This window comes from Caenorhabditis remanei, chromosome V, assembly GCF_010183535.1.
Source record: "Caenorhabditis remanei strain PX506 chromosome V, whole genome shotgun sequence".
In the NCBI taxonomy this organism is placed as follows: domain Eukaryota; kingdom Metazoa; phylum Nematoda; class Chromadorea; order Rhabditida; family Rhabditidae; genus Caenorhabditis; species Caenorhabditis remanei.
This window is the reverse complement of record NC_071332.1, coordinates 10,340,577-10,354,836: the sequence shown is the minus strand read 5'-3', so window position 1 is coordinate 10,354,836 and position 14,260 is coordinate 10,340,577. Positions and strand designations below refer to the sequence as shown.

General features: G+C 37.5%; 4 protein-coding genes across 4 annotated transcripts; 1 reads left to right on the top strand and 3 right to left on the bottom strand.

The window, feature by feature from the left end:
• Window positions 1-814: 814 nt before the first annotated feature.
• Window positions 815-4,014, top strand: GCK72_018771 (uncharacterized protein; the record flags this gene model as incomplete). The annotated part of the gene is made up of 7 exons (XM_003110292.2): window positions 815-990; window positions 2,436-2,541; window positions 2,594-2,753; window positions 3,092-3,256; window positions 3,411-3,600; window positions 3,655-3,859; window positions 3,910-4,014. The coding sequence occupies 7 exons, from the start codon at window positions 815-817 to the stop codon at window positions 4,012-4,014; spliced, it is 1,107 nt and encodes a 368-aa protein (XP_003110340.2).
• A 591-nt stretch (window positions 4,015-4,605) lies between these two features.
• GCK72_018770 (uncharacterized protein) lies at window positions 4,606-5,825 on the bottom strand (the record flags this gene model as incomplete). Its single annotated transcript, XM_003110562.2, has 6 exons — window positions 4,606-4,698; window positions 4,743-4,901; window positions 4,948-5,051; window positions 5,098-5,242; window positions 5,289-5,666; window positions 5,718-5,825. The coding sequence occupies 6 exons, from the start codon at window positions 5,823-5,825 to the stop codon at window positions 4,606-4,608; spliced, it is 987 nt and encodes a 328-aa protein (XP_003110610.2).
• Window positions 5,826-8,201: 2,376 nt separating this feature from the next.
• GCK72_018769 (uncharacterized protein) lies at window positions 8,202-9,484 on the bottom strand (the record flags this gene model as incomplete). The annotated part of the gene is made up of 6 exons (XM_003110353.2): window positions 8,202-8,294; window positions 8,344-8,519; window positions 8,571-8,854; window positions 8,901-9,061; window positions 9,200-9,301; window positions 9,350-9,484. 6 exons carry the CDS (start codon window positions 9,482-9,484, stop codon window positions 8,202-8,204), a joined length of 951 nt encoding a protein of 316 aa, XP_003110401.1.
• Window positions 9,485-9,828: 344 nt separating this feature from the next.
• GCK72_018768 (uncharacterized protein) lies at window positions 9,829-13,412 on the bottom strand (the record flags this gene model as incomplete). Its single annotated transcript, XM_003110632.2, has 6 exons — window positions 9,829-9,972; window positions 11,055-11,141; window positions 11,196-11,316; window positions 11,368-11,606; window positions 11,656-11,975; window positions 12,638-13,412. 6 exons carry the CDS (start codon window positions 13,410-13,412, stop codon window positions 9,829-9,831), a joined length of 1,686 nt encoding a protein of 561 aa, XP_003110680.2.
• Between the last annotated feature and the right edge of the window lie 848 nt (window positions 13,413-14,260).

The window sequence follows — 14,260 nt, the reverse complement described above, 5'->3', positions numbered from 1 at the left end:
TTTGTTACTTTTAAGATAATAACAGGAATGTAATTACGAAGAGAACTCGAAGCACAATTGCGTATGAAGACTAAATAACTCATTTAGAAAGTTGAGAAAAATGTATAAAAGTGAACCGTTTGGACTAGTGGAGTGTTTTTCCAAACTGTGTTTTTTTCCAAATGGGTATGAACACAATTTTTGAATTTTTTGCACTGAGAGTCCCTGGTTTCATGGTTGCCATGTATGTGAATTTAGTTTGTTACGTACAAATAAATTTTTGATACAGGAATTCTCACCAGACTCTAACTAGCATAAGATTCCAATTAATTCGCTTCTCCCTGGGTCTTTTTATGCTCCTCGGTCTTCTCTTCTTTTCTTTCCATTCTTTCCTTTTCTCCTTTTCTTCCAACTAATTGACCCATGGCACATAAACAGATTAGCTTGTCCATTGAACACCTTCAACGTGGTATTAGCAACGTCTTCTATTTTCTGACCTCCTCCTTTTTCGAAATAGGAAACACTCATTCCTAAATACATTTATATAGATTTCCCAAAATCTATATAATCTTGTTCTTGCGCACATATGTAGTGCATATCCCTTCGGCTCATCTCTTCTTTAATTGCAACTCATCCCCTCCCTGCCCCCAATCCATTTTTCTTCTTTTTTCCGCCTTCATCCATACGAATACTTGTACTCATCTTCATATCCTATCTGCTTATTCATTCGTTTTTGTATAATATACGTTTTTATTTTTCTCATTTCTTTTCTCCCCCACCCAGCCACTTCTTTTCCTCATACAATATTTCAGGGGGAGGTACCTGCTGCTGAAAAATGGACTCACGACGCGTCTCTTTGCCGGCATCACTCGCTGTCTCTCACCCATACTTTGCCACTTATCACCATCAACCACGCACATCGTCTGTCTCATCAAGTAATTCCAATTCAGTCAACGCTAACAGCACAATGCTGTTGTCTCCCAACTTCTCACCAAGCCCATGTCCAAGAAGGTTAGTCAGCATGATCCTAGAAGCTAATCCACAGAAAATCCTCATCGAAATCGGGTTTTCTGTTATCAAAGATATAGGACTGTAAACAAGCACTCTGAAATTGATCTTTTTGGTTCAAAACTTGAAAAATAAGTTCAAAATCCTGATACTAACAGTTCAAATAAGAGTATCAGTAAAATCTTGCATCAGTAGAGATGAAACAAACTGCTGTTTTGAACAGAACATTAATTAGTTATGTCTAGACAGGTGGTTTACAATATTTAGAAGGGGTCTCATACACTCTTCCAAAGATCAGTAAAACGTTCCAACAACTGATTTGCTATGAATTCCAGAATTTCAGATTTCAAAATATTCTGAAATCCTAGAAAAGTGTTTCAGAAACCATAAAATTTGCTGAGAACAATTTATATTCGATCAGTTGGATTTTGGGTGTCGAAGTTTCGAATAAGCTTAAATTGAGAATATCACATAAGGTGTTCGATGTTAAAGCATTTGCAAAACCTGTAATTTTTACTTGCAAGCATGTCTTTGCCATTCGCGCAATCTAGAAAGATCATTTGACTTTTCTATTCAGAAACCCAAAGTTGTTTCCATTTTCCCAGGAGGTTACACTTCTGAAAATAAGTTCATTAGTCTTCCAAACACTTGAGTATGACTGTCTACTGTACTTTAAGAGTTTATGATAATTCAGAACTGTAGTCACCAAAACGACTCACTGTAGTCACCAAAACGACTCAATGCAATTCGCTTTGGAATACATCACTTCTCTCTAATTACTTATGAAGTCCTGTGGGTATATTCCTTATATATCACCATGGAATTTGGAAATAACAAAAGAACACGTCAGAAAACTCCAAAATGTTATCACTTCCTTCCTCTATTTTTTGTTGTTCCCTCTCTCTCTTTAACCCATTCAATTTCTATCAATTTCTATATCCCATAGACAACACCTGACTCACAAAATCAGCTCAATAATACATATATCTCTATCAGTTTGGCCATTCGACGTCATTACCCATTTCCCAAATCATCACCGAATTTTTAGAGTTCATAAAGCACAATTAGTGAGAGACATCTAAATATAGGAATATCTAAATATAGGTAGGTCATGAGGAGAATGAATGAAAGAGGAGGAATGAACGCATTTTGTTTTGTTTTCTGGAGCAAATAGATGATGCAAGTGAGCATTCAGGCGAACTGCAATTTTTGAGTGTTCTGAAAAGATGGTGATCAAACGGCGAAATGCATTGAATATGTGCATGTTTTGGGAGAGCTGAAAACGATAAACAAATAGATAGAATTCTCATCCGAATCAAAAATCGGAAATTAGAGTTTTTGGCATATTTTGATGGAAAGGGTTGAGAGAATAATACTTTTAAAAGATATAAACATTGGATCAAAGTTTAATTTTTCCTGACAGCATCCAAATCTTCCATATTGTTCAGATCCCTTCCATCGACTCCACTTCCAAACGGATCTCGTCGCAGTCTTCCACCAACCCCACCAACTCCAACATTCTCTTCAACCAGCGAGCACGAAGAGCTTTTTGTGGTAGGCGTCTTGTTCTGGAAGTGCAATTCGAATGCAATTGACATTTTTTTAGAACGATGTGCAGAATGACGACGAACCAGAATTTCCTCCAAGGAGCACTCGCCTACGCAGCTTTGATCTACGCGACGGGCATATTCTTGACAAAGGATTTCAGAAGAAACCGAGCGACAAGGATCTATTGAATGTGAACGGAACTGGATTCAGAAGAGGAGGTATGATGATGTCATTAATTGGAGAACTGCAGAGGTTTTAGGTGGTTTGCGGATCCCTTTCCGGTTTGAAAAGACTTTTAAAATTCAAAAACTATAATAAAGTTTTGCAAAAAGAAATCATAACTACAAAGCTAACGAAGAATAACTCTGAATCTAGATAATTAGAACTTGGGTGTTTAAAAAATGAATCAGATTCTGGAAAATGTGTCTACTTATAAAAATCTCCGAGTTTAAAAAGAAGCATTCCAAAGAAGTAGGAAATGCTCTCTCGTTAGAATTTTTAATTCGGAACTCCTCTTGTTTTCTTATTGCTTAAATCAGATTCAGTTTCGTTTCAGATAGTCGCCGTGCCACGTGTCCAGACATCTTCCTTTTCGATTCCCAAAATTGTCTAATGAAACACGTTGTCCTACGGATCTATGGTGCACGTAATTGCGGAAAAAAGAGTTTGGCCAATCGAATCCATCATTTCGCAACCAGTATGGCACCGGAAAAAGTCGATCGTAAGTATCGGGTCATTCGTCATTTTTGGATGTTGCGTGGGGTTTTTGTTGAATAAAATATTGTAGTGCCAAAATAAGAACTTTTGGTCAGAATAAGAAATTAAAAGATCTTATCTAAAAGTCAGAGAGAGAGAGAGAACTTTGCTTGTTTCAGCTGATGAGAACGGAAATGATTACACCAGAATGACGACATTTTTGCTGAATGGAAGAGAAGTCACACTGGAAATACTGTTGGAATCAACACTGGAAAACTCACCATTCAGACAATCAAAGACTATGTATATTGTGATGTATAATGTGGATAACAGACCCTCATTCATTTATGCAACACAGATATTGGAGAGGTTAGTTTGAGGATATTTTGTGTTGTTTCAGATCTAAATTTCAATCGTTTCCAGAATCACTCTTGCCAATCTAAACAATCCGATTCCACTCCAACTCTTCCTCGTCGGAAACAAGTGTGACTTGAAACGAAATCAAGTGATCTCAACCAACGAAGGGAAATCTGTTGCGAAAACTTTTAAATGTGAATTCCTCGAAGTCTCTGCTCTTCTTGGAATGAATACGGAAGAAACATGGACAACTATTCTGAAAGAATTACAAGTAAGTCGACTATATTTCTAACCACTAGCCAAACTTTATATAAATTATAGGAACCATCGGAGAGAAGGCGTCCATCTTGGGTAGAGCGACTTCTGAATCGAGGAAAAGGAGTTGCCAAATCAGCAGAAGAAGTTTTCCATCGGATGCTAGCCTAGTCTAAACTGTCAATAACTTATTTTCTCTATCCTTTTAATTCTCCTCTCTTCTCACCCAAACCAGATTTCCGATTTCTCGAAAAACGCATTCGGGTGTTTCCGTACATTCAGATTGTTCTGAAAATCTTGTATACCTTTGTGTCAACTGTAATTATTCCTCTCTGATTATTTGTATTACATTACATGCTCTTTTGTAAATGGTACATTTCCAATTGAATTTCTGGCCAAATATTTATTTCTCACAAATTTGTAGTATTTCCCTTCGACTTTTTCCTTTCCAACCGACTTTGTCATTGTAATTAATAAAATCTTGTTTCTATTGTCAAACTTCAATGCGTTTGTAAAATACAGCTTTATCACAAAAATATCACAATTTGAAATTGGAAAATTTACAGAAGTTTGAGACATTATGAATGGACAGGAACAAATTGACAAGCTATTCTAGATTATCAGATTATCAAGCCTTCAAATTTCTGTGAAGATCCTCCAGAAGTGCAACATATTTTTCCATCATTTTATTACGGAACTAAAAATTTATCAGTTTTATTTTTGCTACCACAAAAACTGCTAACCTCATCCTTCTCTACTCCCTCAGCTTTTTCCTGAAGATTTTTGAAGTCCAGGTGTGACAGCACATACAATGGCTCCATGCAATCGGAAGAATCTTATGTAACTTTGTTTCAACTGGAAAATTTTGTTTTTGTCGAATCTCCCTTCACTCCCATTACCTGATTCCACGTGAACGGCGCCTTTCCATTCGAAACTTCGATCAATTCATCGTAATAAACTTTCAGAAGACGTTCTTCTGAATCTCGTCGATCTTTTCCACTCAATGCTGTCACGAACAAACGAGATAAATCTTGAGCGGCATTTCCCCAGTTTACACTCTGAATTACTCTGAATTAGCGTTTACGAATGAAAGATAAAAGTTACCTGAAAATCAACAATAGCTTTGAACTTGAATGTTCCATCGGAAAGTTTTTGATAGAGGAGGTTATGGAATGAATAGTCACCATGACAAAGGACTTCTTGAACACCTTAAGCCAACTTATGTTGAGAATTATAGGATCCGAAATGGTTCACCTGTAATCTGACAATCGTCGTTTAGTTTTGTGAATATCTCTGGGGTGAGCAATCCATCCAACTCTCCAATTGCCTGTTCGGCAACCTCCGATGATAACCAATCTGTCATTTCACCTTTCCAGGTTCCAATGAACAAGTCTTTGTTCTGAAAACTCAAACTGCTTTTCAAATACAATATTGATCATTCTCACCGATTGAATGAATAATTTTGTGAACCAAACTTTTAAAAAATCTCTCGGCACAAGGTCAGCTTCTACTTTTGTCAACTCTTGACCGATTGAATGAAAACGTGCTAAATTCTTGACTGCTTCCTCGAGCTCATTCGGTTTCAAATTGTCGTAGCAGTAGAGATGAGTGATTCCACTCATGTATTCCATGATGATGTGTCCTCGTTTTATTGGTTCGACAGTTGTATCCATCTTCTCCAGTTCAAAGATTTTGGGGTAAGAGATGTTCTTGTCCGGGTGTTGTTGAAGAAATGTGTACGAATCAACTTCGGTATTGTGAAGTCTGCTGAACATGATATCGTCAATGAGAAACCGTTCTCGAGTACTGTCGGATCCCGGGATCTGAAATAATTAACTTCATTTTTAGTCATCTACATTCTTCCAGTGTCCTACCTTCAAAATAACATTCCCTCCATACTGTTCCTCGTAGACCAATTTAACACACGAAAGCATTCCCTTTCCAGTTCCAACATCTTCGACGACTTTGAACTCGGCCACCATATCTTCGTCAACTGAAAATCAAAACTAATTACCGATAAGAGAACTACAATAAAAAAATAAAGTTTTCTGATGATTGGCTATACTGATCGCGCGTGAAATCAAGAAAGAAAAAGAACAACATCCATCACTTATTTACCCTCATCATATTAAAAAAAATCTAATTAGTTTGTCGCGAAAACCGAAATTCAGTTTCTGTTGTCGGCAAACAGATCGAAAAATTGCTGGTTAGAACTATTTATTTTTCCAATATTGTGTTTTCAGTACACCTAGGTACACACTGAGAAATAAAGAAAAAGAGATGGAGAAGAGAAGAAGAACGTCTGTTATAGCAGACAACAAAAAACTAGAAATGACTACTGGTAAACAACGAAAGTTTGTGGAGGCAGTTGCCCAGACAGGATTATCACAGATTACTGAGAATAAATGAATTTGGAATTTGGTAAGTTCAGTGGAGTCTGTTTACAAAACCGAATGGGTTTATAGTTTGGAAAAGTACAGTTTTTTTGAGAAAAATGTGTCAAGAGAGCAGAATTTGGTGTGAAGGTGAAAGTTACTCATAATATTGTTTTTGGTGTTCGCATGTGAAAAGTTTGAGTTTTCAATACGAATAATCAGAAATATCCCTTGACATGGAAAAATCTGGCAAAACAACGTGAGAAATAAAAAACTTAGTTCTCATCCGAGTTGTAACCTGAGAAAGCCTAAAGAAACAGACAAACTTCGTTTTTAGACTCTATTTGTTTAGGTTTTTGAACTACCGAAGTCTGTCTCCACTGATGCGAGTGTAGACACTATTTACACAGGTTTAGTTTTTTTTTGAGGTAACAAAATTAGAAAGATAATAAGGCGAACAGGGGAAAAAGACTGACTGTGTTGCCATGGCACTCGACAGGAAAATGGTTTCGATAGCGCGGGAACAAGAATTTGATCTCTGTCAATGTCAAATTTTGGAAAAGATTATCTAATGCGCCTATGCGCGGGTACGTCCATAAATGTAGAAAATGAAGATTTCTTCCTGTGGAAAAAAATAATAATGTAAAGGCCAAACGAATGTGGCTTTGAAATTGAAGTAGGTGTGAATCAGTCTCCCAAAACGAGCTCATCTTCAAATACACGTATTGTGAAGAGGCGAGCATTTTTCACAGGTGAAAAACTTGTGCTCACTAATTTTCAGATCTCTCCCACTCACATCCAAAAGCAATCATAACGAACCACTTACCTCCGCCAAACAGAAACGCATATTCAGCATACATACTTAATTTGAATATTCGAGTGAATGGTTCACTTTTGCACTAATTGTACGTTATGTATTTCTTATCATGACGGTTTTCGTACTAATTCTTTTGTTGCATTATTTTATCAATGACCACGAGCAGACGGACAAACAAGTAAATAAATTTTGAAAGAAGCTAGACGATAAAATGTTTACGGAATCATAATTCTGTGTACTTCTGAATCAGAGAAGATCAATGTGAGAATTTTCCAGAATTGTCACGGGCCGGCCAAAATTAAAAATATTATCGACCCGTGTTTTTAAACATGTTTTGAACCAAATTTAAAAATTTGAATTTTTTTGAAAATTTATAGTTTTTGAGTAAAAAATTTTTTAAACCAGTTAAATGGTGAATATGTATGATAATTTAGTCACTTTTACTCTGAATTTTCAAAAATTTCAACCAGGCCGGGCCGGGTTCAGTGCTATTTATGGCAAGTCTGAGAATTTCCAATGTTCTGACAATGCTCTCCGATTCCACAACAAATCTCACATCTAAACGTCACTTTTTTTGAGTGTAAACGAAGAGAGAACATGTCAATCAAAACTTCGAGTTGCAAGGACTACAAACAATTTCTCTTATCTTTTCTACTTTAGTCCCTATCATCACAAGACACACGTCCCGAAACTCGTAGCTTCATGAAAAATTGAGTGTCAATCAATTCTACCTTTCTTCTATTTCTGGAAGAGCCTTCTAGATTTCGGCCATGTTTTCAGAATGAAACAAGAGGAAAGTGAAATAATCTTCTGAACGAAACGACTGTAATCCAACAAGCTCTCTGTGGACAAATCGGGTTTAAAGCAGAACAAGATTTCAGATAATCAGATTCTAGGTACGTAAAGATAGGCACGCATTATGCATATTTGACTCTCAGATTCTGAATGGGCACTCTAGGAAAACTACGTTATGATGTTGATACAAATTAACTCGAAAAATTGGAACTCCATAAGTCGAGATGCCACTCAAAACGAAGGACACAAAGGCCTTATCACCGTTTGGTTCTGCTTTTTCTAGTCGTTTTTTTTTCTGAAATTCCGATCAAGAAAAAATCACATCAGTTAATTGACATTTTTATGACTGGAACCAGAAAGGTTCAATTAGTTCAGACTCTCAATGCGGAGTCGTTCAAGTCGAGACTCTCTTCTCCGTCCAGTCCTTGAATCGTTTTGAAGTTCACTTTATTGTGACGATCCATCTGAGAAACCGTTCAGTATTAAAAAAATCAAAGCTAGACGTTTAATCACCATCATAACAATTCCACGATTGTTGAAAGCTTTAGCAAGTTTCGTTCCAGTAGTAATTGTAAGCAACTGGTGACCGAAATTGAACTGATATCCTTGCTTGATGACATTATTTGAGTTTATGATCATACTCATATCCATCGACTTCAGAAGTTCTTTCAACGTCTTCGATTCTTCTTCTGAATCATGAGTCTTTAGATGAAACCTTAAATGAATTATGGTATACTTACCGATGGCCATTGGAGTTACAACTGACGGATAGTCACTTTCCGGAAACAAGATCTCCAATCTTGTGTTGTGATTCTCGAATGAATTACCATTTTTCACGAGGACTGCATTACTGTCTTGTTTGATATTCGATGAAATCAATCCATTCACACAAACAATCTTTCGATTCAATATGGCAACCAATGGAAGACGTTTTAAATAACTTTTCATTGAAGTATTCAACGCTTGAAACTTCTGAGAATCTGGGTATCTTACTCTCAACTCTCCAATAAACTTTCTTTCAGTTCTGAAATTGACAAAATAGATTTCTGTCTGATAGAGAACACTATTACTTGACAAGTTCGTGCTCAAAGTTTCCGCGAAGAATCACAAAGTTCTGTGGGTAACAGATCTTACAGCAAATCAAAAGGACCAATGTCTCCATACTGAACTTCCCTCCGTCGATGAAATTTCCAAGGAAAGCATATTTTTGATCGAATGGCCAACCACAGTTCTGAAATGCAAAATTGTGATTCCATGAAAACTTTTTGTGCTTGTTGATTATCAGTGCTTTTGCAGAAAATGATTGATAAGGGAAAAAAACAGAAAATTTTGCTGTTTGATGTCAAAAGAATCAAAAATGGAAACCTACTCTGAAAATGTCAAGAAGATCTCCATAACGACTTCTGATATCTCCGCAGATATTGACGGGAGGAGATAAGTATTCTACACGACATTCTCCATCGATCATATCCTAGAAAAATACATTGAATGCTTCTCCTCAGCCATTCCATCGACATACCAACGCATCTTCCATCAATTCACTCAAAAACCCAAACGAATAGTCGTGTTCAATTGGCCCTCTCTGAAGATGGTCCTGAATAATCCTCTCGTAAAAGTTCCGTTTGTTTCCTCCATCTGGTCGTGTTTCAGACATTCTTCTATTCCTTCCCAATATCGAAATAATAGTTTTTCAGAGTCTTTTTTTTCCATTTTATTGTTTTTTTTCTGTTTTGAGTTTCTAGATTTCAGTGCAGTTCACGTTTCAAACTCTTTTATTTTCTTACTTTTATTTGTTCAGGTTTAATAATTGAAGAGGAAAAATAAAGACAAGAGAGCATGGAAAAGAAGATTCGGTTTGGATGTCATGTCGCCGGGAGAATCAGAAAATGGGAACAACTGGGAAGGAGAAAAAGGGTTGAGATCAAAGAAAAGAAGACTAGAATGTTTTGAGAAACAAACAGAAAAAGAGAGTAATATTATGGAAAAGAGATCAATATATCAGAAGAATCTGTGAAGAAGTTCGTATTCAGTCCGATCGAGATCAGGCACTAGTCCAACGTAATCTGGACGGCCATCGTCAGATTCACTGGGTCTCGACAGTTTGTCACATTTACAACTTGGAGGGTTACAGCAAGGAATCAGCTGAAATTATATAATTGCATGATTAGCTTTCTTAGTTTAATTCATTATAGCTTTCCGGTTCAAAAGGTTCAAAACTGCCAGTTTGTCGCATAAATCATTGTTATTCCTCAGGTAATTTTTGGCACGAAGTCGGCAGGTATATAGGAATTTGCCACGAGTTTCGGGAGTTAGCCGTGAAAATGGCAGTTAGCCGAGGTATATGGCAGTTAGCCGGTGTGGCACCGAAATGGGATGGAAACGGCAAATAAGGTCAAGAGGGCGACTATCCGGCATCTAGGTGGCGTTTGGCAACTAACCGGCGCCCATGTGGCGGATTGGTGTGCATAGGAGCGGCACCACGATAAACATAGTGGCGCGCGGAAGTCGTGAGATGTCGGCTGTTGCTTTTCGATATATATTCACAATATTTATTTATTTATATATTGAAAGAGGGGCATGAAATTTAAATACTATTAATCTGATCTCAATTTCGTCAGAGCCATCACTTAGGTGGCTTGCCATCACGCCACGATCAGATACATGATCTGAGGACTACAACACGTCCGAAAACGGTCACTTTTGTTATTTCATGGACAAAGAGCACATGATACAGACACATATCAGTATATCAAATATAACGCACATGAATCAATCCCATGTAGTTAAATATTGCGGATAAAAAGTGAAAAGTAGGCAACGTGTGTTTGAATTCAGGCGACACAAAATGACAAAAAAGACACAATTGACCTAAGCAGCGCGGTATCGGCGTGTAAACGGCGTGTAAACGGCACCTACATGGCGAATTCCTCCCAGGATAAAAAACTACCGAAACGGCAGTTAGCCGACCAAAGCGGCAGTTAGCCGACAAAAACGGGAGTTTGCCGAGCAAAAAAAACCGGCTGCCATATACATATGGCAGCCGGGTTTTTTCCCTCGGCTAACTGCCGTTTTCGTCGGCTAACTGCCTGGAAATTACCTGAGTCTTCTGATTTTCACTCAATAATTGCTCTAATAATCACCACTTCATCTCTAGACTTTTCGTCACTTTTTGGTTCTGATTTCAAAATTTCCAAAATTTGCTTTCTCAATAACAAAAATCTCACCGTTTTATTAAAGTTTCCAAGAACATTTTTAACTTTGACCAGAGATGATTTGTGCTCAGTGAGCCGTTGCATTGCTTGGAATCTTATCTGAAAACAAACTGATATATATATATATATAGTCGTTCCTCATAATATGCTTACTTCCTGGGATTTTACAGTATTTTGCAAAGGATACTGCTCATATGGATCACGGATTAGGTCAAAGACAAGTGGAGGATAGTGTTTCTGGAGGTGCTCGTCAGGGCAAACTTGGGAGACATACCTAGAATGAGATTCATTTAAATCCATATGTTGCCACTATTGAGAAACTAACCAATCAGATTTCGGCTTTCCATTTGGACAGAAATAATCAAGATTTGGATCGACGGAAGTGTTCAAGAAAATCGGAGACGTTTTATAATGTACTTTGTAGTCTCCTATTCTGATTGCCATTAAATGAGTGTTACAGTAGTAAATAATCGGACGAGCTTTTCCGAGGCTTCCTTCCACGTCATCAGTTTCACCACGCAACTCGTCAGCAATGTTAATGCCGTCAGAACGGAGTGCTTCTTTCTGAAAATTCACAGATTTCAGTGATGTTTAATTGTTTATTGGTTCTTACTTCGAAAAGACATTCCTCGTTCATAGCTCTGAAAGTTGGGAACAAGTCCATGCTGGAAACAACTTCATGAGACACTCGGGATGGTTTCACTGTTCCGGGTTGCCAGGCGATGAATGGAATTCTAAACCCTCCCTCGTAACTATTCGATTTTCCACCTTTCAGTCCAGCAGTAGATCCTCCATTCAAGCATAATTCCACGTGTGGTCCATGATCAGACATCAGGATCACCAATGTATTTTCAGCGATTCCAGCATTCACGAGACTGTCCAACACCTCTCCAACAGCCCATGACATTTCATTGATCGAATCTCCGTAGATTCCTTAAAAAACAATAAACAAATAAATAAACGGATGAGCGGTGTAGTAATTTTTGCAAAAACAAGTTTAAAGTCTTCAATGTTTTTCTTTATCTTATAAATCATCTGTGTATTTTCCGATTGGTTTGTTGATCGTTCAGCAGATGGATTATGATAAGAATAGTGTAAGAAAGTGAAACTCTAGCTACAGATGAAGAGAGGAAACTACGAAAAAGTGATATCGATGACTGATCGGCAATAGATCATGGCCAAGAAGCAGTTATTCTTTCTGCAGCAATCATTACGGTGGCTATGTATGCAAATCTGATTATTTGAGTTATAGGAAGTCTGATTTTTTGAAAACGATTTGCAAACAACCCCTGTACTTCTAAAAGATCAAAATAAAACCCAAGAAAAGTTTTCGGAAAAATAAGCTTACCCCACTGATCATTAATTTCTAGATCACTGTGTCAAGATTAATACATTATTAGAAACGTTCGCAGTATGTCAAACATCATCTCTCTTTCCCTTTCAAATAGATGTTTGACCCTCCGCTGAAACTTTCTCTCAACATCACAGCTTAGCACACTACATACGATATAATCTATCCGATACGTGTTCACTCAAAAACTGAAATTACCCAATTTCACACTTCCGTCCTTTTCACCTTTCCTTCTACAACTCACCTCTAACAGAAGATCCTCTAAACCGTTTGCTGGCAAACTGTGTCGAATGAACTTGTGGAAAAGAGAAGTAGAAGAAGAAGGGTCTTTCGTGTTGGTCCTGTGCCAGTCTTGTCATCAAAAACCTCTTCCAGTCTCCAACAAGATTCTCTGTCATGTGCTCGAATTTCATTGGCTGTTGCACGATATCATCTCCATCATACAAGAAGCATAGTGATGGATCTGGTCCTTTGTCGTAAAATTCTTTTGTAGTGTCACACTGCCAAACATTTGTGAACGGTAAGTTGACTCCCACATAATCGAATCCACGCTTTGATGGTAGATGTGCTCCGTCAGTTGCATTGTTCTCATTAATTCCAAGATGCCACTTCCCAACCATTCCAGTTGAATACCCAGCATCTTTCAACATTTCAGCCATAGTAGTTTCAGTTTTCGGAAGACCTCCGATATCATAAGGAACGAAGACTCTCCTTCCACCAACTATTCCTAATCGAATCGGTAATCTTCCAGTTATGAATCCAGCTCTGCTCGGTGAACACATACTATCAGCTGAATATGCTTGTGTGAATCGGGTGCCTTCTGCAGCCATTCGATCGACTTGGGTGTACTCCTGTGTCGGGTGACCGTATGCCGCAATGTCACCGTAACCCAGGTCGTCGATCATGAGAACCACAATGTTTGGATGACGTGGTGAAGGCGGCTGAACAGTGCATTCTTCTCGTTGTTGGAAGGTACTCAATGGAAAAATCAGAAGAAGAAATAGGCTCACCGGGGACATGATCTGAAAGAAATAGGAATGAGAGGAATTTGTTGAAAACGAAACATTGACAAAGTGGAAGCCATTTTCAAAAAGAGAAGCCAATTTTGCAGGAAATAGTCAGAAAGTTCAGAAATTGAAAAAAAAAAAAGAAGATCTGGTCGGAAGTTTTCACAAGCAAGCGCCCACATATGGGAATCACTTTTTGACGTAGGAAAAGGAATTCCTTCTAGAAATTATAATGCAGATGAGTAAGATCTCTGAAAGCAGTTTGGATAAATGTTATGAATCAAGAAAATTGAAATGAAGTGATTTCATTAAAATTTCAGAAAACCTTTTTCATAAAGCAAGTGGTTCTGTCGCATGGTATACGGTAATCGATGGTTAGTATGAAGAAGCAGTTACTCTTTTTCCTTATTTCCATTACAGTAGGGAAAGAAATGGACTCAAGTTTAAAAAACTAATGAAACTACACAGACTAACTATTCTGAAGCCTTTCTCTTCAATCCATCTCGAAAATGCTCTGAAATTTGTAAAAACTGAGAAACGGCTTCACTCCTCCAGTATCATATTTTTATATTCTTAAATATGACGATTAAAGAAGAAAACTCCACAAATTAATGTTCACTATCAGACAGAATATTCTTTCAGAAAATAACAAACAGTTTTACTCTATCGGTACTAGGGACGACTCACAAGTCTTGATTAATCCTCGATGTCTTACTAATCCAAAAGCGACCAATTTCTCTCTGTTTTTGGAAAATCAAAGCACATTTCATTTTTCTTTTTTCCAGATTTGAGGGGTTCTCCACCAGCAGAAATGAAAAGAAGGAGGAGATTACGGAGAGAACGAGGAAAAAAGATAAATA